Here is a 24,537-nt window from a genome sequence, read left to right as displayed (position 1 = left end):
CCTTGTCTGACAAGTCAGAATGAGCTGTTAAAAACTTACATTAGACCCCATTACTTTTGCTACTCAAAACACTTCAGCTTTTAGCCAGGTGTCCCCATATGCCCCCCGTGCCTCGGGTGCTCACCAGGTTTCCAATCTCACTGCTCCCCTGCCCTCAGTCTGCTTCAGCCTCCTGGCCTGCTGCTGTTCCTTGAAGTACACTGAACACTGTCCCATGTGAGGGCCCTTCTCCCAGGGATTGTCCGCTCGGGGATATTCACATGGCTCACTCCTCAAGTCACTCAGCTGTCTGCTTAAATACGACCTGGCCATAGAGGCTTTCCATTACCACTCTACATAAGATAACACCAGACTCCCCCATCACTCACTATCCCCTTCCTCTGCCTTATTTTTCTTCAGAGGACTTATCACCACCTGACATACTTAGTCGCTTAAATTATAAACCCTCCCATGAGAATCAGGAGACCTATAGAGTTTTGTTGTGTTGATGGCTATACCCTCAGTCTCTAAATTAGGACCATTCAGACACTAAGAAATCAATAAATCGTTGTGGAATTGTGGGATGAATAAATCTGCTTTGAGATCTTTAAATCCAAAATTATACTGAATATCAGAATACACAGACACTGCAGAAACATTGAGCCTAATGCATTAACTATACAAGGCAGTACAGCAAGTCCCTGACATACAAAAGAGTTCCATTCTGAAAGCGCATGAGTAAATTCAAGTTCAACAGTTAGCCTAGGTACCCACCTAACACAATCAGCTACATAGTACTTTACTGTAATAGGTTTATAATACCTTTCACACAAATACTATACACATTAACAAAAAAACACTATTTTTAATCTTATAGTATAGTACCTCAAAAAGTACAGTCCAGCAGCTGGCATATAGGGACTGTCACATACACTCACATCTTTGAAAGTTCACAACATGAAAGTTCATATGTAGGTAACTTACTGTGCTTGAAAATCGAGAATACCTAATGACTTACCTTTTCTATTGACTCCAGTGTTTCTGTATATTTTTCTTCTGTCTGCTTAATTTCTGCTAGGCAGCAACTTCGTATATCATTTTCTGGACATTTCTACAATTAGAATTTTCAAATTAAAATTATTTAATCAAATTCATAATTAATCTCTTCAGTAGAAGATAGAAATAAAAATTATTTAAATTTTAAGCATTCCATTCTAACATAATGATTTCCTTTTTGTTTGTTTTTGTCTTTTTGTTTTGTTTTGGCCATGCTGCATAGCTTGGGGGATCTTAATTCGCTGACCACGGGTGGAACCTGTGCACCCTGCAGTGGAAGCACGGAGTTCTAACCACTGGACAACCAGGGAATTCCCAGGCCTTCCATTCTAGTAACACAAATAACTTAAAGAGACATTGAATTGCATCTGTGAAGGATCTTCGCTTTTAAAGGGCTTCCCTGGTGGCTCAAATGGTAAAGAACCTGCCTGCAATGCAGGAGACCCAGCTTCAATCTCTGAGTCAGGAGGATCCCCTGGAGGAGGGCATGGCAACCCACTCTGGTATTCTTGCCTGGAAAATTATATGGACAGAGGAACCTGACGGGCTGCGTGGTGTCACAAAAAGTTGGACACGACTGAATGACTAACACACTTTGCTTTAAAAAAAAAATTTGAACAATGTAAATGTAAAAGTTTGAGATAATGAAAAATATACTTTGAGTATACTCTCTTTAAACCAAACCATCTATTTCACTATAAATGTAACTCAATCTGGAAACATTATGAATGGTCTAATACCATTTTCTTAATGTATGACATACTTTACAAGTGCTATAGAAATAACTGCAAAAAATCATAAAAGAATATTTGGTAAGTAAAAAAATCTTAAAATATTTTTTCAAGAGTTAACATCTTGATGTTTGGTTTTTACTAAGTTTTTAAGACTAGAGGCAGAAGAATATGGTAGGAAGATCAAAGGTTTGGGGATCAGATAGAATTGGGTTCAAGGACCAGTTTTACTGTCATTTAGCTTGTCATTGTGAAGAAGTTACCTAATTTCTCTGTCTCGATTTTCTCATCTATAAAACAAAATCACAGTAGCCAGCCCAAGGATCTGTAAATGAGGTAACCCATGTGGAGCGCCTAACACCCTGAGGAGCGCACTAGAAGTACCCGATGCATTTTGTCATCATCACTGCTCACCCTGGGCCACATGGACAGCCCAGCACCGTCAGCTCAATGAAGACAGTCCTTGGGAAAGATAGTGAAGAATCTGCTGGTGCCCACAGCAGCTGATAATTTAAGGGGGCACAGACAATACTTTGTCACCTAAAACACTTAAAATGCTGCCACAGGTGTCCAGTCAGCCGGCACAGCAGGTTAAAGCATACATTTATGACATTTACCAAACACAGGCGAGCCAATCTGTTTTCATCCCACAGAAGCTGCTGCTCCCTACCTGGGCATCAGACAACTTGTCAGCCTTTTATTAAATGCAAGAGGTCAAAGAGAGCTGAGCGAATTCGTCAAAGTACTGAAGAAACCTAAACCATACCTAGCTCATGAAGAAAGGCTTTTGTGTAAAAAAAGACTATGTTAATAAAAGTTTAAGCAACTGACTTTTTTCTTTTCTATTTCAAATTACAGATGAGAAAATCATTCAAAGTAATTCTGAATGTTTTACATATTTTCATGCAGATAGTTTTGTGGGCTCATACTGACTATGGTAATATCTGAAATTAAGTTTATAAAATAGCAAAAAAATACTAGGAGACATATAATGAAACAAAAGAAAGAAAAATACATTATATCAACTCCTAACAAATAGGAAGAAATATTCTTTAACAAATATTTTATGCCACATCAAATTTAAAGTAGATTTATCTGCTTTGTAAGAGATTTCCTTTCATAACAGAATAATTTTATGATTCCCTGAAATTATGCTGTATTGCCACTCTGCTTTATTTAGCTGGGTGGCACACCCTTCACCTCTCAGACTTGATCTTTCTACTAGTAAAATGAAAGGATTAGACCAGAGATTCCCTTTGGATGTTCTTAACTGCACAATGTCTCATTTTGTGCACTTCAGTTGTGTCCAACACTTTGCAACTCTACGGACTGTAGCCCACCAGGCTCCTCTGTCCATGGGATTCTCCAGGCAACAATGCTGGAGTGGGTTGCCATGCCCTCCTCCAGGGCATCTTATGGACCCAGGGATTGAACTCATATCTCCTGTGTCTACTGCTTGGGCAGATAGGTTCTTTACCACTAGCATGACCTGGGAAGCCCAACATCGTGTTCATAAGCCTCCAAAGGCAACAGTGTGACACGGTTATACAGCTACACATAAAAAGGGACGGCTCTGATGGTAAAGCATCTGCCTGTAATGTGGGAGACCTGGATTCAGTCCCTGGGTCGGGAAGATCCCCTGGAGAAGGGAATGGCTACTCACTCCAGTGTTCCTGCCTGGAGAATCCCATGGACAGAGGAGCCCGACAGGCTACAGTAAATGGGGTCACAAAGAGTCTGACACGACTGAGCGACTAACACTTTTTAAACATAAAAAAGAAAACAAAAAAATGATTCTAGCAGACGTTACCTAAATAATTTTAACTATTATATTAATTACAATCATTTTATTACATTGCAATGAATATACTTATTACATGAATTTTATTTTATTAATTATAATTATCATATTAGTTAACCATTCAAATAACCACTTTCCTAATAAAATGATTCAGACTAATAAGTCATGGTTATGTAGTTAAAAGCAAGATTAAAAAAAAGAAAACAAAAGGCGACTCCAGCAGAAGTTAAACTAACTATGACTATTGTACTTATCACAAGTTTAATTATAGCATAAATATTGTATTCATTATAATTATTACATTAATTAGTCCTTCAAGTAATCACTCTCCTTATTAAATACTCAGAGTAACTTGAAAAGTCCTAGCGAAGTCAAAGTCCTACCGACTGCGGTGCTTCCTCTGCCTTCATCAGGTCCTCATATACCTCGCCGCCGTCATCCTCCCCATACACACAGTCGTACAGACCCTCTTCATCTTCCACGTGGGCTTCACTGAAACAAAGGGTACAACGTAAATGTCATTTTCTATCATGCAGTAAACACAATAGTGAGAAACAGCTTACTGGATTTTAGTAGAAAATCCAGATCAACTAGAGTGGAACGAGTGAAAGGCTCACATTCCAGTTCTGTCCCTCCTGATAAGAACAATGACACACAACAGAATCCGACAGTGATGGTAACGACCTAACGCTCACTGGGCCTTTACTACCTCACTCTGCATGGACTATCCTCATTTGCCCAGGCCCAGCACTTACTGTGTTAACAGGTAGGCATGTTGGTCTACCTGTTAAAAGGTGGTCAGTCATAGTGACAAGGATTTTGAGAGAACAAAAGATTCTTTGACTTGCCCAGAATGACACAGCTCATCAAAGGGCAAAGCTAGGATTTAAAATTCAGGCTATCTTACACTCTGAGTGATTTAACTGCTCTATTGTTGTTATTGTTGTTCAGTTGCTAAGTCATATCCGGCTCTCTGTGGATCCATGGACTGCAGCACACCGGGTTCCTCTGTCCTCCCCGACCTCCCAGAATTTGCTCTTCATGTCCATTGAGTGGGTGATGCTAACTATCCTCCTCTCTTCCTGCTCTATTTTACTGCCTCCCACTGTTCATATGTCAAGGCCTCATGGGAATTCCCTGGTGGTCCAGTGGTTAGGACCAGGCATTTTCACCACCCTAGCCCCAGGTTCATTTCCTGGTTGGGAAATTAAGATCTCACATGCCCTGGCCAAAAATAAAGTCTCAGTTTCATCATCTGTATTAAAGGATATACTATGGAGAAGACAGAGGAGTTGGGAAGGAGTTGCTATGTTACAAATAATCTTTTTAAAGCATTAATTTCTGTTGATTATACTCATCAATATCTAATGTAATCGTTTTCAAACCATGTTCCTTCAAGGCCAAAGGATACCCATAGGTTCCCTTTGAGTCAGATTCCTTTTTTATCTGTTTTATTTGTATTTTGCTTAAAGAAAAGGTCCCAAGGCCACAGGACATTTTTTAAAGCCTTTTAAATTTTTCTGCTAGTCTCCCAGCAGTGGAAATAATCTCTATTTTTAAAGCTTCCATGAATGCTTCCACAGTGACTGATTGATGTATCATCCCTAAACTCTTCATGTGAGACAGTAAACCTGTACAGTCAAAGTAAAAACAGCTGCTTCTACCTATCACCCATTCTATCACTACTCCTTGAGTTTTTCCTTTCTGTTCAAGAGTTCCATAAATAGCTTCTACTAACAAATAATGCCAAAGAACTGAGATTAATAAATTAAAGTGTGTTAGAAAGAAGCATTAACCTCTCTCGGAAAAGAAATTCCATTCCTCCAATACTGCCAGCCCTTAGCATTTCTCTTGGGCCTGTGCAGATAGAACATTATAAATTGATATGTACAAAAATAAAAACATTGTAAGTATAAATGTCACTCTGCAACTCGGAGCATTTTTCAAAGTAGGGGCAATCACAAGGTTGTCTATGTTTGTCAGGAAGAGTTATTTGGAGGCATTTGACAGAAAGGAATTGTCAAATACCCAGAAGAAAGAAAGGTGCCTTAAGGGAGAGCAATCTAGTGGTAAGAGAAGTTACAGAGAACTCTGCTCTGAGAAAACTCATTCCAAGATGGCTTGTCCTCCTGTCTACCCATCTATCTGATTTTTACCTAGAACATACTGATTGCCAGATCCAGAAGAATGCCTAGATCCAGAAGATCCAAGGGCTCTCCCATAGTCTAATGTGGAAAACAGCACAGAAACACAGAATTCTATGATGCAGAGGAAAGAGTAAGCAATACTCTGACTAAGGAAGTCAGGGAAGGCTTCACAGAAGATATTACATCCAAACTGCATCTGCAGTGTATTTATTTAGTCAACGTGTATTTGGGGAATAAATACCATGTTCCAGGAGATATAGCTGCAGATGAGGCAGACACAGTTGCTGCCTTCAGGGATGACACACTGAATGAGAAGACGGGATGAGTATTCAGACAAAGGACGCCAAGCTGTGTGAAGGCAGGCAGGTGTGCAGAGCCTGGCAATGTGAAGGGTGGAGTCCCGTCCAGGTGAGTGAGGGGAGATCCAGAGAAGAAGGGTTGAACCAATCTGAGAAGAGCCTTGTCCTCTGTGAGCTGAAACTTACCTGGGCAACTAGGGACCACAGTGGGGTTATAGAGGGGTCGTGTGGAGAGTGAAGAAGTCAGACAGGGAGATGGGGTGGGAGGTAATGAGCACCTTAGCTAGGGTAAAGGCAGGTAAGGAAAGAAACACAGAGACTGTGTGATGCACAACCAAGCAGACTTGGGGACCAATCTGGATTAGGGAGAGGGAGGAAGAGGTGAAAGATGCTTCTCAGTTTTCTACTCTGGAAAACTAGGGAGATGGTGAGTCATACTGGCAGTTCCAGAATTTCCATACTGAGGGGCTTAGGCGGGCAGCCTCCTCTGAGAACAGTGGGGCAGTTCAACTGGTTTGAGTACTTTCCATAACCCATCAAAGGATAAGAAGGTTTGATGAGGCCATGAAGGAACTGAGATTTAAAAACAAGATAAAGCAACAGGTTCTGTATCAAAGGGGATCCTGTTCAGAAGGAAGACAGGCTGTGAAATCCATTTCCTGCCTCAGACCCTCCAACTCGCCCCCCATCAAACAACAGCAACAAAACAAAAAGCAAACAAACAAAACATGACATCATCTTGCCTAATTCTTGCTATTGACTATTTCCCATGAGACCGGAGGCATATATGTATAAATCCACACAGATTTTTCTCTAAGAACTGCAGGAGGGACACACAGGCACCCACACACATTGCAACTGGGCTGGAATAGCTTGGGTTTTGTTATTCAATCCCATAGTAAAACTGTTTCTTGCTAACAGTTTGGTCAATAATTTCTGATTTGCATAAAATGAAGAGGGGCGATGAAGGAAGGAGCTGTGATTTTTTGAATGGCCAATAGATCAACAACCATCCATATTAGCTTTCCTATGTCCAGGCCATCCGTATATGGTTACATCTGACACTCCGATCATGAAGGCTGGAGGAGCAAGGACAGTGTACAGTTTAGCCATCTCACATGCTCCCCATGCCATCCTGCGTCAGCTTCTCTCCACATCAGGAGGGAGTGTTTCCCCCTGCAGGGCAGAGCAGAGCAGACCACTGTTTGTTCCGGGGGCCTCCCTTCAGGAGATTCACCCCCAAAGGTGACAGTGAAGTGTGTGAAGCCACAGAGCTCATCACAAAGCCAAGACTGAAGATCAAGACCTTACGGCAAACTCAAACGCAAGCAACTGCAGGAAACACATGACATTTAGACCTCCAACTCCAGGTGGAGAGGGGAAGCTGACTGCATCTCCCAGGGCAGCCAGGTTGGGGACCTAGGTTTTCTCTAAACTTGCATCCTTCCAGACTAATTCTGACATCAACAGAACAAGATGAGCAAGATTATAGGAATGCGTAAGTATAAGTGACAAATGCTGGAGGTTAAAAAATGTCATCATAGCACTGGAAATAATAATATTCTTTTTAAGACTACAAAGAATTTAGTTATATTACCAGTAATTTTACTTGATGAAGTAAATTAGTCACTTGATGAAGACTATAGCCAATTCAATGAGACACTCAGTAATGACTTTGCTGAAGATGAGTAAATTCTAGGAGATTTTAAATAGAATTAAGAAATCCTTCTTCTTCTTCCCTTTTTTTTTTTTTTTGGCTGCTCCAGGTCTAAGTTGCCACATAACATGAGGGATCTAGTTTCCTGACCAGGGATCAAACCCAGACCCCCTGAAATGGTAGCACAGAATCTTAACCACTGCACTGCCAGGGAAGGCCTGATAAGAAACCATTCTTGATGGACATTTGAAATACTAGACTTTGTGGCCCATCCAAATGCAGCCTACTCCAGGAGAGCTGCTGGCCGGCCCTATGTCTCCTATCACAGAGCTCTCCAGCTGAAAGTTCTTGCAGGAGCAAGGCAGGGTGCTTGTGGGAGTCAATGCAGTGAGCCAGAATAAGAACTGCATGGGTTCAAACCCAAAGACTACTATTTACTAGCAATATGATCTTTAGCAAGTTACTTAGCTTTTTAAGACTCAGTTTTTCTCATTTGTAAACTGTGGTGATATTAGTAACAACTTCACAATGTGGTGTTACGTGAGAGAGTGTGTGGAAACATGGTTAGCAGAGGCTTCTAGGAACTGATAGATGTTTCCTGATAGACAGCTCAAGCCTGAAATATCACGCCTGGAAGAGGTAGACGCTCAATGCAGCTTTGGCCTATTTATTCAGAAGACAGATATTTACTGAGAGCCTACTAGATACCAGACACTGTTTGAAGTGCTAGGAAAATAGCCAAGAACAAGATAAAGTCCCTGATCTCCTGAAGTCGGTGCTCTGATGAGGAGATGGACAGTCCATGAAGCAAGCTGAGACTAGCTCAGGCAGAGGCGAGAACCATAAAAACACAGGGCAAGGGAGGTGGGTGACAATTTGAGGTAGGGTAGTCAGGAGGGCTTTGCTGGGAGGGCCACCTGAGTGAAAATTTGAATGGTGAGGGGTCAGCCACAAGGGCAGAAGGCACAGCAAGTGTAAAAGTCCTAGAGTAAGAACAAGCTCCTTGAGCTGGAGTTATCAGGATGGATAAGTGGATGAATTTCCATAGGACCTGAATCTCTCCTGGAGCAGAATCTATGTCTTATTACAATTCTCTGCAAACATACCTGATCTTTGGCATCAGTTCCCTAAGGGGTGAGGATCACATTTTATATTTATTTGTAATCTGCACAAGTCACTCAATCAGCAGGAGATAATCAGCTGCAAAGACCTTTAGCCTCTCCTGACTATTTAATAATATGGCCCAAAAGGATTCTCTGTTCAGAATCAACACCGTCCGATGAAACATCCCTGAATAACCCCCTCCCACACTAATCTCATCTGCCCTTGAACTTGCAGAGCAAGCATTATCTGTCCTACAAGTCTGATGGTAGATTCTACTTCTCTGATTGTTTCTTATTGTCCTGATTCCAGGTTCATCTACTACCTCTATTACGTCTACAATGCCTTTGAGAAACTTCCAAATGTTAACTTCATCACCGTCTGTTTCTTTACTCTCCAGAGACTCACACAATGCAAGATACACAACAGGAATTAAAAGCCACTTGAAGTACATTTTCTTGTGAACATTTCCATCAGGAGTTTGAGGTTAATTCTTACATGTCTTAATCATTAAGCCACAGTTCCCCTTTAGATAGCTACTTGAACACATATTGTTACAATTCACAAAGGATGCAAAAATTGGCACTGGTGTTAATTTTGCTGAAATTTTGCTGAAAACGCTCAACATACTCTATTAAATCAGGCAGGCCTTTGTAGATGTCATCATCATTAATGCTTTCTTCTGTCGGGAAGGGCCTAGGAGAGAGGGAAGGAAAAAGAGTGAATGAGAAACAAGGAGGCTGGACATTTACCACTCACTAAACACTAAAGTCCAACTGCAGCCAAAGTGGTGAGGTCAGTCACCATGTTTCACATGACATCAGGGGTTTCTCCCAAAGTGTGGGACCCTGTGGCTGTGTCAGGGTCCCCCAGGAAGGCTGTGGCACCTGCTACCCCAAAACCCCTGCAGCAATCACTGCTGGTCACTACAGTCATGTGAGTCATTGCAGACGTGCTAAGGTGCTCACCATTTCCCACCAGCCACACACTTGCAGGCTCGCCTCACTGCCCGCTGCAGCTTCCCAGTTCAGAGTGGGCCCTTATCTTCCACATTGTCTCTTTGCACTTAGAGAATCTGATCTGACAAATAATTTGGTAACAATCCTCCAAGCATGACTCAGTTTACTAGTATCAATAAAAAAAATTAGAAGTAAAAAATGTCATGTCCTCTATATATGATCACTGACTCTTATATACTTTTCTACCCAGACCATAAACTACGTAAGTCATATTTTTGTATTTTCATCTATTGGACAAATGAGTCAAACAGGCCTCAGGGAGAGTATAGTGTTTTCTTTGTCCCCTGGTCAAAGAAAATCACTTTAATTTATGCCCTGTTCCTAGCCATTGACTCCCCTGTTTGTCTCACGCTTTGATCTTTGTTCATAACAACAACATAATGCCCTAAATTTACATCTAACAAAATCATAGTGATTATACTATGGTGCCAAAAGTTTTACGCTTTCTTTACATACAGCCAGCATGTCATATGTTTCATAAAAACAAGAGGACCCATCATAATAACAAGCACTAAATAATTATATTTAGTATAGGGAAAATATTTCACATTGATTTACAGATTAACTTAATACTTAGGACATTTAAGGAACATACATTTTTCAAATAAATTAAAATGTGTGAGAAATGCCAGTTTCAAAATCCTTTTTTAAAATAAATATCTTGACACATTTTATTATATTCTTATATACAAGTCCATTGTAGTAAAAACTGAAATTATAAATAAGAGTAATTAAAAAAGAAAAATTGCTATGTATCCTTTCAGAATTAACCATATCAGTTCAGTTCAGTTCAGTTGCTCAGTGGTGTCCGACTCTTTGCGACCCCATGAATTGCAGCACAGCAGGCCTCCTTGTCCATCACCAACTCCCAGAGTTCAGTCAAACTCACATCCATTGAGTCAGTGATGCCATCCAGCCATCTCATCCTCTGTTGTCCCCTTCTCCTCCTGCCCCCAATCCCTCCCAGCATTAGAGTCTTTTCCAATGAGTCAACTCTTTGCATGAGGTGGCCAAAGTACTGGAGTTTCAGCTTTAGCATCACTCCTTCCAAAGAACACCCAGAACTGATCTCCTTCAGAATGGACTGGCTGGATCTCCTTGCAGTCCAAGGGACTCTCAAGAGTCTTCTCCAACACCGCAGTTCAAAAGCATCAATTCTTTGGTGCTCAGCTTTCTTCACAGTCCAACTCTCACATCCATACATGATCACTGGAAAAACCATAGCCTTGACTAGACAGACCTTTGTTGTCAAAGTAATGTCTCTGCTTTTGAATATGCTATCTAAATATGGTTAATTAACACACAAAAAACATGCTATTTCAAAATCTTCTGCTTGCATATAACAAAATATATGCTGACACGGAAAGATAAATCATAAATTGAAGAGGAAATGACAGGGTATGCAACATTTATCCAACCTATAGACTCCCTCTGTAGAAAGCTGTCATTCATGGTCTGTTTCTGAGAAAGGGTCTGCAGGGCATCCTCCCCAAGGTCACTATGCTTTGTACCCAAGGACTGGGCTGCCCAGCCACAGCTGATTAACCCTGTAGACATGATTGTATCCCCTCTGTTAGAAACTGAACGTGAACAGAAAATTGGAAGCAATAGAAGACTAGTCAGAGGTTCACAGAGCCCTGTAACAGCTAGAGACAATCATAGTCCTGAGGAAATCACATGAGAAATGAGATCCATTCCATTTCCATGTGGCCTGGCTGTGTGACTGCTGAAACTGCTTTTCTGTTATTTCTAACATCATTAACAATACAACTTTCTAACTGAACTCACTTGAATATGCCGTATTTTAAACAGAAAAGGCCCAACACATCTGTATCTCCATTTCCATACTTATTGACTGCATAACATTTCACTGCATGGAAAAAGTAGAATTTAACCAATTTACAGTTGACCTTTGAACAAGAGGGTCTGACCTGCACAGATCCACTTATAAACTGACTTTTTTCAGTAGTACATACTATACAATCCACGGTTGGTTGAAATCCCTGCTGCAGAGGAACAGAGGATGCAAAGTATTAACTGTAAGTTGTACTCACATTTTCAAATGTGTGGACAGTGGGTGCCCGTAATGCCCACACTATTCAAGGGTTAACTATAATTCCAAGATTTCATTTGGTACCAAACCTTCAGTATATCTCCTTGTACATATATCATTTTGGTTGTCTGATTAATTCTTAAAAGGCCTGAAAGTTGTGACTCCTTCTTATGGCTTATAGGATATAAATGTACTATAACATCTTTTAAAATATTTATTTAACGAAGCATTTGTCTTAATGAATCACCTGTGTAGAAATGTTAGAGGAAGTTAAAAAAATAAATAAACGTATCAGTGATTGTCACCAGTAAATTGAGAACATTATTTAGCGAAGGTGCTTTATTCAACTCTACGAATAAGTTCTTACTTGCTCAACAAATTTCAAATGTCTATTGAGTACTTATATACTAGGTATTCTGAGTGAATGAGATGCAGTCCCTGTGTGCAAAGTGCTTTACAAACTAACTATTTGATAAACAATCACTTCACTGAACTGAAAGGACACGCAAACCACTGAGAAAGCAGCTTACCTGATTCCTGTGGCCAACGCTATAGGTGTGCGAGAAAGTCGCGATAACGTTTCTATTACCTGAGAAAAGAGAACAGGGTTTCTTAGTCATGCATTTCATAATAAAAATTATTTCCAAAAACTAGTTTTACTAGCTAATATTAACAAGAGCAGCAGAAATGTAAATTTGTAGATTCCACAAAAAATGCAGAATGGGAAGAGCTATAACTGAGAAGTATAAACATTCGGGTTGTAATTTCGTCCCTTGCTTTAACTTCATGATGCTAAGCACACGACTAACCATCTGGTTTGCCATTTCTTGACCAGTAAAGACAAGGAGTTAGGCAAGTGAGTCCTAAAGGCCTCATATTTCCACTCCTACAAGATCTGAAAGGCCCTGTACACTCTTGCACTGTCCAAACCAGTAGCCACTAGACACAGAAGTGAAGTCGCTCAGTCGTGTCTGACTCGTTGCGACCCGTGGACTGCAGCCCACCAAGCTCCCCCGTCCACGGGATTCTCCAGGCAAGAATACTGGAGTGGGCTGCCATTTCCTTCTCCGAGACACAGAGAGGCTGTTTAAATGTAAATGAATTCACATTTTTAAAACAAAAAATCAAGTTCCTTAGTTGGACTAGCTACACTGCAAGTGCTCAGCAGCCCACGAGCCGAGTGGCTACTGCACTGGATGACACAGACAGGAAACACTTCCACTGTGACAGGAAGTTCCACTGGACAGCACTGCTGTGCAGCAAGCTAATTCACAGCGTGGGCTCTCAAGCCAGACCGTGAGTGCTAATCCTGACTTCACTGTTTATTGGCCATATATCCTTACACAAACTAGTTAAATTCTTTGGGTTTCCATTTTCTCATCTGGATACTGCTTATAATAATTTAGATTATTAATAATCCTTACCTTATTATAAGAATTAAAAAGATAATGCATATAAAGTATTCATAGGGTGGCTATTCTTACAAATGCCAACTTTAATCCAACCAGTCCATTCTAAAGGAGATCGGTTCTGGGTGTTCTTTGGAAGGAATGATGCTAAAGCTGAAACTCCAGTACTTTGGCCACCTCATGCGAAGAGCTGACTCACTGGAAAAGACTCTGATGCTGGGAGGGATTGGGGGCAGGAGGAGAAGGGGACGACAGAGGATGAGATGGCTGGATGGCATCACAGACTCGATGGACGTGAGTCTGAGTGAACCCCGGGAGTTGGTGATGGACAGGGAGGCCTGGGTGCTGCAATTCATGGGGTCGCAAAGAGTCGGACACAACTAAGCGACTGAACTGAACTGAACTGATTCTTACAAATGCCAACTTTATGAAAATTATCTTATTCTAATTCTAGAAAAAGATTTTCCTACATTACCTTAATTATCTGTATCTGTTTCAAAAATTCTCCATAAATATCTTCAGCACCCTCTGTGTGTTCTGACAGAGCTTTAGCATTAGCACCTAGAAACTGTACGTTCCTTCCCACGTTTGTACCTAACAGCATCTCTTTCAAAGACTTAGTGAGGAAGTCAGTGAGCTAAAATGTATTTTTCTCATGAAACCACAGAGAAAACATAAATTGTTTTACATTTATGTTTAAATTTAAACAGAAATGAAAAGATCATGAATTGTCTTAACTCTCTAAACAAAATGGGAAGAGGTTCTACTTACACAGTCTGTTCACAATGAGGGAACAAAAAGAAGGAGAAAAGGTAAAAATGTATCTCTGGGTTGAGGTAATCTTTGAATTCTTCAGTTCAAAGATGGAAATGTAAAGTTTCCAGTACTAGGCTATTCATAAGGGTATTAGCCACATATACACTTCCGTATCACCTACTTCAGGAGGCAGAATGTTGCTGTGGTTACAAACTGTGAGCTGAGAACACCTGCAGGGTTTAGGCACCCGCCTTTATCACGTGGATAATAACAACCCGTCTCACAGAATTACTGAAAATTAAATGAGACAATGCCTATCAAATGCTTGACACAATAAAGGTGAACTGTTAATAAAACACAAAATAAAGGTATTATATACACATGAAATTTAATCAAAACCTTTTATGCAATTTCTTCCCGGTTTAACTGCTGAAGCGCAAACAAATATAAAAATAAAACACCTAGGTAACACTTGATATCCATAATAAATATTCCAGAATAAAGATAAAGCATCTTCAGTGAGTCTATAAATTCAGAAGACCGTAAACAAATAATAAATTTACCAGAATAAACAGATTTCATGATAAAAATAGTCATTGGCTAAATTTCCAAAAATATGTATTATTTAGGGAAAAGGCTAGCTGTTGGAGAATTCCAGGATAATCTGTGAAGTAATATTGAGACTCATGAATTAACTACATTGGTGAATTTTAGCACGAGCCTTATCCCAATGTGGTACTGTTCTGAAGTTATGGGGTGAAGTCAGCTTCAAATTTGTTTTTTTCACAGCAGTATCACTACTCAATAACAAGAGAAATAGCAACAGCATTGGTATAGCTACGTGTTCTACTACTTCCGTTATTTATTTTAATGCAAATGGTAAAACACCAAATTTACAGCCTGTTCCCATCCCACAAAACTATATGTAGTTTGATTTTTTTCATACAATTGTCCACCAGAGGGAGCCAAACGATAGTCTATCATTTCACAGAGGCATTGAATGTAAGTATAAACATTTCTGAAAATTAACAAGCTGAAACCAGTTCCTGTTATTTACTTAGAAGGACTACTTATTGTCATTCAAAGATAGAAAAATAACAAAGAAATAATGTCCGTAGATGAGACAGAAGGATAATATGTATCATGACTTAAAGTGACTCTCAGAGGACTATCACGCAGTTTTGTGTCTATCGTTATACATCAGGTCCATCCACCAACTCTAAGTTTAGTCAAAGCAAATAATGATTGGTCAATGTAGTGTTTTTAGAACAGTGTGTATTCTATAAAGGTGGGGTGTATCCGGATTTGGAATAGACAAGTACACAAATTAATGCCAAATCCTCAAGCCATCCATGTGGAGAATGACCTGCTGTTAGAAACATCCATCCAAGTATATTTACAAAAGGAAATATCCCCTAGGGCAGTAAGAAGACTGACCTTGAAATTGGCCTTGAAATGTCTTAATTTCTAAATTGTTGCCTCAAATAGTGTGACATATGGACATTAATTCTCAGAAAGGAGGTGTAACAAGTTAGAATATTTGCAGGTTAATAGGCTGACAACCAACTATTAAATCCACATCATGGATTTTCTTTCCCTACCTACATCCATCCTTTGTTTGATAAGAAGAGTAGCATTTATAAAGAAAAGAAAAAAATTCCAGACAATAGGAATAAGAGTGACATGAGAGGAAGGTGGGAGAGGTGGGCAGGGCTTCTGTGTGTATGCTTTACAAGGGTGAGCTAGATTCCAAAATCCATGAAGGATCACTGGACAAGTTTAAGGAAGAGAGCAGGTCAAAACTGCATCTTTAGAAGGTCACGCAGCAATGTGAAGGTCAGACTGGAGTAGGAGGACAGTGGATAGAGACAGGGGCGAGGAGATCCACAAAGGGGAGGGTTCTCAATCATCCAGCTAAGACAGCAGCAGGGGAGCTAGAGAAGAGGCAGAAACGGTGACCTATTCAGGAACAGAGGCCAAGGCACTGGGGAAGCTGAAGGAGGAGGAAGCACCCAGGACCATCTGGACTGGCTGCTGCAGTGTGGAGGGGCCGGCTCCACCACTGCCCACCCGCAAGCTCCAAGATACTCCAGAGCAGGAAGTTCTTGTTCTCTGTTCTCTCCAAACACCTGAGTATGTTCATCCCGAACTCAGCCTGGCTGATTCCCACCCAGAGCCTTCTCTGACCATCTCCCTGCTCCAGACTGGGTTCTTTGTGTCCCCACACGACCCTGGACATCACTCTGCCCTAGCACCTACCACCTTGTTTAAACATTTATCTACTATTTAAAATATTTCAGAAGGACTCATATTTACCTTGTCAGCTGAAATAATACAGAAATACATAAAAGTTGTACTCCCCACCCATACACACACACACACACACAGCTTTCTCACACTTTCTGCCTAAAGGAAACCCGAGGTAAGAATCTGGTGTGACTCTTGAAGGATTTTTTTTTATGATCATTATTTTAGCTAACGTGTTTCTATTATACAGATTTTTCTACAAATATGCTTTTGTCATTTAACAAAATATCATAGATAGTGGTATCACCACATACAGATCTTTATTCATTTTAATGTTGTACCACATTCCAATGTGATATAACATAATGACTTAACCATTCCCTTGCTGATGAGTTTTTTCATTTTGCTACAGCAATGCTGCAATTAGCATTCTTGCCAAATACCTTTTCAATAGTGTGCAGGTATTTCTATAGAAAGGATTCCAAGATGGGACAGACTAAGGTATAACCATCACTCTTCAAAAAATTTGCACAAATTCACATCACACCTGAAGAGTGTGTAAGAATATAACAAGGCAGAGACTTCCCTGGTGATCCAGCAGTTAAGAACCTGCCTTGCAATGCAGGGGACTCAGGTCAGATCCCTGTTTAAGGACATCCCACATGCTGTGGAGCAACTAAGCCTGAGCACCACAACTATTGAGCCTGAGCACCACAACTACTGAGCCCACACACCATAACTAAGACCAATAAATTTTTTTTTTAAAAGAACATAACAAGGCATTCTAATGACCTGTTCATTTGTCTGTCTTTCCCATCCAACAATGGAGAATACCTTAAGGGCAAGGAAGTTGCTTCTTCACTGTTCTGCTCCCATCACTGAGCTCACAGCCAGGTTCCAACAACCACTTAACACAAAAATATTTGTTACTGAAACGAATGACTAATACTTACCTTGCAAAACTGTTGCGAGGATTAGGGATAATATGTGTAAAGATATGTAAAGAGATTAGCCTGCCACAAGTGAGGAATGAATGAATAATTGAAGAAGAGGTCCATTATGAAAATTAGATATTAAGTATGAGAAAGAGCTGCTTATCTCCTCAAACCTAGAGACAACATACACAGTGGCACTCCCCCATCAAAATTCCCCCCTAATGATAATTTTTATCTAGCTTGAGCTCTTTAGTTTTTCCATCCATTCCCATTAGTCAGTTTGAAAGCTGTGAAATAAAAAGTCTACAAAAACAGAATGGCAACACTGTATACTAATAAAGCTACCCATTTTAATTCTTCTCTTCATGAGAACTTCTGGCTAATTCTCACCCTCTAATCTAGCACATTTAGTGCTGTTGATATTGTAATTTGTGAGGAAAACAAGTCAACCGGGCAGAACCAGTTTGTCATAGCTCCTTTCAAAGTCCTTTCAAAGCCCTGAGTTAAGGAAGCCGTGGACATAGAGAAGAAGAAGAGGAACCATGGGGACCAGAACACAGGTCCGCCAAGAAATGCAAATTAATTATGGTTTTACCTCCTTCGGTTATCTATTTTGAACCTTTCTCTCTTAACTCTCTCCCAGAGCAATGAGAAGGCTCTGAAGATTCCTGAACTGGGAGCTGGATGCAACGGGAATTCCTGGGGAAGAGTTCCTTCCAGGAAGGGAGGTTCTGAAAGGGCAATCAGGTGGCTGCAGGCTTGAACCCCATGTGGCAGACAAGCTGAGCAGTCCCAGAAGGTTCTGCAGCAGGAAGCTGCTGCCTTGCAGCTGAAGCCACGAACAGGGACGCTGCATCATGGTCCCTACAGGCTCAGAGCAAGTGCCCTGTGGGGTCACGGAGGAAAAGCCCAGGCCCATTATCCTTCAATTAAAAATAATTTTTAAATAATCCATGTAACTAGAGTATATTTGTCATTTAATCACAATTTCAAGACAAGTCCTTTGGCTGGATCGCCACCCCCAACCATACAGCAATCCTCCCAACTCCATCCTATAGAGAAATTCTAGAGCCATCACCACAGTTTATTCAAGTGATCCTTAATTACTTTTAAGTCACACACTGCTTTGAGGGTCTGATCAAAGTTCTTGGTTCTCTCCTGGAGTTGGAGGGGTGGGGGGACCCTATATATAAATACACACATACACGTTAAATATGTAAGTCTACCAAATTCTGAAATCCAGGGACCTCTTGAGGACCATTCAAGAATTTCCTAGATTTTCACTCAAACTCCTTCTTTGCCTATAAGAAAACCAAGGTGCAGAAAAATTAACTAGCTTGTCCAAGGTCAAAGAACCAATAGCAGCAGAACCCAGGTCCCTTATCCTCTACCCAGGCTACTGATCTTTCCAATTCACTCTCTTGTCTAGGAATCTCCTGCATTTACTTCACGAACATCTACAGAATACTCACTACGAGCTAGACACCCGATCAATTCTGTATACTGAGGATAACAAAATGGAGATAATTTCTACTCTCAGAAAACCCACCAGCTGTCGGGAAAGACCACAAGGGTGATTAGTGAAAACAAACACCTAGTGTTTCAAACTATACCCACAACCCAGAGGAGAGAGAAGTCAGCTCTCCGCTTCAACCTGAAGGATAAAGTAAGGGAGGCTCAAAAGGTGACCCTAAGCTAGGGGACCCTAGGCTGAACCTTGAAAGGCGAAAGAGAATTTCTTGAACTGTCTCCACGTTAAGTGAGGGATGATGCGTGAGAAGCACCACCCTCTGACCCCATCCCCTCCATCATCACCTGTTCCAACGAGAACATTTGCCCCTTACTCTCTGAGAAGAACTTAGTAGTTGCCATTTCCCGAATCATAGTTTCCTTATTTGGTTGATAGTGAATAGTTTTCAGGTTCTAAGAGACAAGGTCACTAAGCAAATTTTTTTCTAAACCAAACAGACCAGCTCTTGTCTTGTGAGGCATTTCCACACCGCTGTCATCTTGCTGTCTCTACATTCTCAGCCTCCACACTCTGCATCAAAAGACCCAACAGAGTGTCTTCTCTTCAAGCCTGTTTCTGCTCCCTATTCCCCAGGAGCCCACAGTCTCAGTCCTCTCCCTCACCTGCCCAGACACCCAGGAAACTTTCCAGACTGGCACTTCTCCTATCCTAGCAATTCACCCTTTTAAATGTCTCTCAGTCCTCCTCCTCCTCTCTCCTAGTGCTCCTGCCTTAGTCCAGGCCCTATTTCTTGCCTTGATTTTTGGAACAGCCTTCCAGTTCGTTTCCATGCCTTCAGCTTCACTCCCTTCAAATTCATCTTCTGCTTCGCCACCATAGAGGCTGTATGAGTTTCAGAACTGTCCATCTGAGTACACCACCATCACCACTACACACACCTTAAAATTCTTGAATGTGAGCCCTCGTGCAGGGATCAAATCATTTAGCTGCACACTCAGCAACCTTCACTTGAGCTGGTCTGCTCCCTTTCGGCCTTATTCTGCCTACTCTCTTCATATTTCCTGTTCAGCCCTGTCCAATCACTTTGCCTGCTGTGCTCTAGATAGATTCTGGAACCATACACATAAATTCTAGCAGGTCGTAAAATTCACTTTACTATAATTCACAGAGATAGTTTCAAAATGAACACTTTCAAATGCAAGTGCTGGCAGGAGAAAAGCAAACTGGTATCAGCCATGCTAATTTTCTCACACCAAGTAAAGAGAATTTATAACTTTTCTTACATACCATTCTAACCATCCCCTGGATCCAAATACCAAAGCAGATGAAACCTGAAATTCATCAGTGCAGTTAGGTGTCTGGAAGCACAACTCTCTAGTTAGATGCAAACATAAATACTGCCTCTCCTATATTTACAGTAGTCTGTTAGGATGTGTTGAACTTAGTATGCGAATAATAAAGAATTCAATTATTTGTATGCAACTAAGAAATACTTTAGTTTTGAAAACATAATTGTATTTGCAAATCATTTCCTGCCTTAACACAGAGATACAACCTGCAAAGACTATGTGACACTTTTAACACGTTCACTATCACAACAGAGAATTTAGTTGTGGACCCTGTAGGTAAACACTGATTACTCACTGTACAATTACAGTAATGACTCTAGTTCAGCATTTGAGGTTGTAGCAATGTCATTACCAGTTCACCAAGAACCCACTGTGGCTTCCACACAACTCACTTTAAACAGACATGTCCTATGTGTTAGTATCAGGCCGGAGAAGAAGTTGTTTTTGTGATCAGAAATAGACTGGGAGAGTTCTGTGTTACTTAAGGGACTTGGAAATAGAATGAATTTTCAAAACTGCTCACAAATCATTCAGCTGCATCAAAGTTAACATATTTTCCAAACCCGGCTCACTTTCAAAGTCACGCAGAGATCTCTGCTCTTTAGCTTCCTGCTTCCAGCATGCTGCCACATGGCTATTCCTTTTTTAAAGGATGAAACTGGAGTGCAGGAACAAACAGGCAACATGGCCAGGATGACAGGTACAATTGTGGAGTAGAACATATCCCTTTCTGCCGGCCTGGAGATGCCTCATCTTTAGTCCCAGACCCAGGTCTGCTCCAGAAATGCCTGCAAAAGTTATCCTCATATTTCAAATCACCTAACAGAAACTGCACCTCTGCCTACAGGGCTAGGTGAACAAAATGACAGTCCTTAAATGGGCTTTGTTTTGGCTGGTTTGATAACACTGGTCATTTCATACTGCTTGGGAATATTTGTTTTCATATGCACTTAAACAGTTAAAAAGCAGGTAAACTCATTCTTTATTATGTTATAGTCTTCTAACCAGAGATGATAAACAGATATATGCAAGCCAGACAAATAACTTTAAAATTCTAAGAAGCTGCATTAGAAAAAATTAAAAAGAACACAGAAATATGTAATCAAGGCAAAAAAGCAAGACTTTTAAATTTTTTTTATTCTAAATCTTCAAAATTTGGAATATATCTTACAGTTAGGCATACATAATTCAACAAAGGCATATTTGAGTGCCCAAGAGTCACATGTAGTTAATGGCTATAGACAAGTGTTAGCCGCTCAATAGTGTGCAATTCTTTGCAACTCCATGGACTATAGTCCACCAGGCTCCTCTGTCCATGGAATTCTCCAGGCAAGAATACTGGAGTAGGCAGCCATTCCCTCCTCCAGAGGATCTTCCTGACCCAGGGATCAAACCCATGTCTCCTGTATTGCAAGCAGATTCTTTATAGTCTGGGCCACCGGGGAAGCCCAATGGCTATAGACAAGTCCAGACAAAAACCTTCTGAGTGCTCACAGTATTAAGGAGAAGGAATCAAGTCCATTGTGAAGAAAAGGAAGGGCCAAATCTGTCACTTTACAGATGCAGCTGGTAACTATGAGTGCTACAGCCCCTTCAGACTCCCCAGCTTGATGTGCTCAAAACACAGCCAGAGCCTACACTTCTGGAGGCCCGGGGCCCATTTTAACAGAACGAGGATAGTGCTAAAGAGACCAGGAAAGGGAGTGGGGAGCCCTGGGGGAGGAGGAAACTGCTCCTCCATGCAAGCCTTCTCTAATTCACATTTTCCTGCCATCTCTAAGGGCCAAGTGTTTAATCATTCTCTCCACCTGTTATCTGACAGTCACCCATCAGGACATTCATCACCTACCCCAGGCTCCACCCCACGAGACTCACTGAAAGCTGGGCAAGTCCTCTGCCCACAATGAGCTCACAGTAGGGTTGGGAGACAGACAAGCAAACAATCACAGAGATGCGGATAAACCATTACACAGCTGATAAGAGTTGTGGAGGCATGGTGCACAGCGCCTGTGAGAGTACAAGGACAGACAGTCCTTGTCCCAGACTCTTTTAGGAACAGACATAGGAGGTGAGATTTGAATTTCTAATAAATTTATTTTTAATTTTTATTGAAGTATAGTTGATTTACAATGTTGTGTTAGTTTCAGGTATACAATAAAAGTGAGTAAGTTATACCTATACATATATCCACTCTTTTTTAGATTCTTTTGAGCAGACGATCCATTCCAGCATTTTTCATGCAAAAGCATTAATGTTATCATTGTGTGTGATAGCCTAAATGTTTGTATCCCCCCAAAATTAATATTTTTAAAACCAATCTCCAATGTGACGGTACTGGGCAATGGGGCCTCTGGAAAGTGAGTGAGTCTTGAAGGCTAATGGGATTGGTGCCCTTATTAAAAAGACCCCAGAGAGCTCACACTCCTCTTCCTCCACTTGAGGACACAGCAAAGAGATGTCTATGAAACAGAAAACAAGCCTCAGCAGACACTGAATCAGCTGGCACCTTCATCTTGGACTTCTCAGCCTCCAGAACCATGAGAAATTTCTGTTGTTTAAAGCAGAAATTTAAACAACTGGTCTATGGTATATGGTCACAGCATCCCAGATGGACTAAGAAAATCTCTAACATCTTCCCTTCTTTCCATTTATTTTTCTTTCTCATGAACAGGGAAGACAGTGAGATCCAGAGATCCATAAATTTACCTGTTTGTGAGCCAGTCCACACTGTGGTAAGAATGGGACCCCAAATGTCTGCCTCCAACAGGAACTTCTCCCATGCAAGCAAAGTAATGCTCAAAATTCTCCAAGCTAGGCTTCAACAGTACGTGAACCGAGAACTTCCAGATGTTCAAGTTGGATTTAGAAAAGACAGAGGAACCAAAGATCAAATTGCCAACATCTGCTGGATTATAGAAAAAGCAAGAGTTCCAGAAAAACATCTACTTCTGCTTCACTGACTATGCTAAAGCCTTTGACTATATGGATCACAACAACTGCAGAAAATTCTTAAAGAGATGGAATACCAGACCACCTTACCTGCATCTTGAGAAACCTGTATGCAGGTCAAGAAGCAACAGTTAGAACCATACACGGAACAACAGACTGGTTCCAAATTGGGAAAAGAGTACATCAAGGCTGTATATTTTCATCCTGCTTATTTAATGCATATGCAGAGTACATCATGCAAAATGCCAGACTGGATGAAGCACAAGCTGGAACCAATATTGCAGGGAGAAATATCAATCACCTCAGATATGCAAACGACACCACCCTTATGGCAGAAAGCAAAGAGGAACTAAGAAGCCTCTTGATGAAAGTGAAAGAGGAGAGTGAAAAAGCTGACTTAAAACTCACCATTCAAAAAACTAAGATAATAGCATCCAGTCTCGTCACTTCATGGCAAATTGATAGGGAAACAAGGAAACAGTGACAGACTTTATTTTATTGGGCTCCAAAATCACTGCAGATGGTGACTGCAGCAATGAAATGAAAAGATGCTCCTTGGAAAAAAATTTCTGACCAACCTAGACAGCATATTAAAAAGCATAGGCATTCCTTTGTCGACAAAGGTCCATAGAGTCAAAGCTATGATTTTCCCAGTAGTCATGTATGGATGTGAGAGTGGGACCATAAAGAAAGCTGAGTGCCAAAGAATTGATGCTTATGAACTGTGGTGTTGGAGAAGACTCTTGAGAGTCCCTTGGACAGTGAGGAGATCAAACAGTCAATCCTAAAGAAAATCAGTACTGAATATTCATTGGAAAGACTGATGCTGAAGCTGAAGCTCCACTACTTTGGCCACCTGATGCAAAGAATTGACTCAATGGAAAAGACCCTGACACTGGGAAAGATTGAAGGTGGGAGGAGAAGGGGACAACAGAGGATGAGATAGTTGGATGGCATCACTGACTCAATGGACATGAGTTTGAGCAAGCTCTGGGGGTTGGTGATGGACAGGGAATCTTTGCGCGCTGCAGTCCATGAGGTCACAAAAAGTCAGACAATTGACTGAGTGACTGAACTCAACTGAATCAGACTTGACAAATTATAGTGCAATTTCCCTTGCATCCTTAGGTGGGTTAGATCCAGATTGCCAATGGCCACAGAGAAGTTAGGACTCCATCTGACAGGTCACAGAGTTAGGCAAGTTGTTTAAGAATGCAGTAATATGTTTGGGTTGCTTTAGTGCTTAGTTTCATTTACTCTCCTAAAATCTATGAGTTCTGTGATATTCTAATATAAATAAAATAAGAACCCTCTAAGGGTCAGAGGTAGAATGATTTCTAAGAATATGAAAAGCCAATAGCAGAACCTAGATCGAAACCCAGATCTGAATAGTCAGATCTGCTAAAAGTGGATGATGCTGCCAGTACCTCTAGAGTTGGACCTTTGATTGTGCTATGTTTCTTAATTCTCATGTATCTTGATCCCCAAGGAGTGTAACCACCTCAGAAGCTAAATGCTGCTCCATGTTCCACTGAACCCTCAGATGTGTCTAACACCATGTGAACAACTGTAGCATCA

General features: G+C 40.9%; 1 protein-coding gene across 3 annotated transcripts in view; it reads right to left on the bottom strand.

Moving 5' to 3' along the window:
- Positions 1-24,537, bottom strand: part of VAV3 (vav guanine nucleotide exchange factor 3) — a 425,211-nt gene that overhangs the window by 224,455 nt on the left and 176,219 nt on the right. For all 3 annotated transcript variants that reach the window (XM_040232183.1, XM_040232185.1, XM_040232184.1), the window contains 4 exons: positions 12,374-12,432; positions 9,402-9,467; positions 3,951-4,059; positions 998-1,090 (listed from right to left, as the gene is read on the bottom strand). In XM_040232183.1, the coding sequence (XP_040088117.1) occupies positions 998-1,090; positions 3,951-4,059; positions 9,402-9,467; positions 12,374-12,432 (327 nt within the window). The remainder of the gene's footprint in view (positions 1-997; positions 1,091-3,950; positions 4,060-9,401; positions 9,468-12,373; positions 12,433-24,537) is intronic.

The sequence above is a fragment of the Oryx dammah genome, unplaced genomic scaffold (assembly GCF_014754425.2).
Source record: "Oryx dammah isolate SB20612 unplaced genomic scaffold, SCBI_Odam_1.1 HiC_scaffold_28, whole genome shotgun sequence".
Taxonomy (NCBI): Eukaryota; Metazoa; Chordata; class Mammalia; order Artiodactyla; family Bovidae; genus Oryx; species Oryx dammah.
This window is presented reverse-complemented; position numbering and strand designations above follow the sequence as displayed.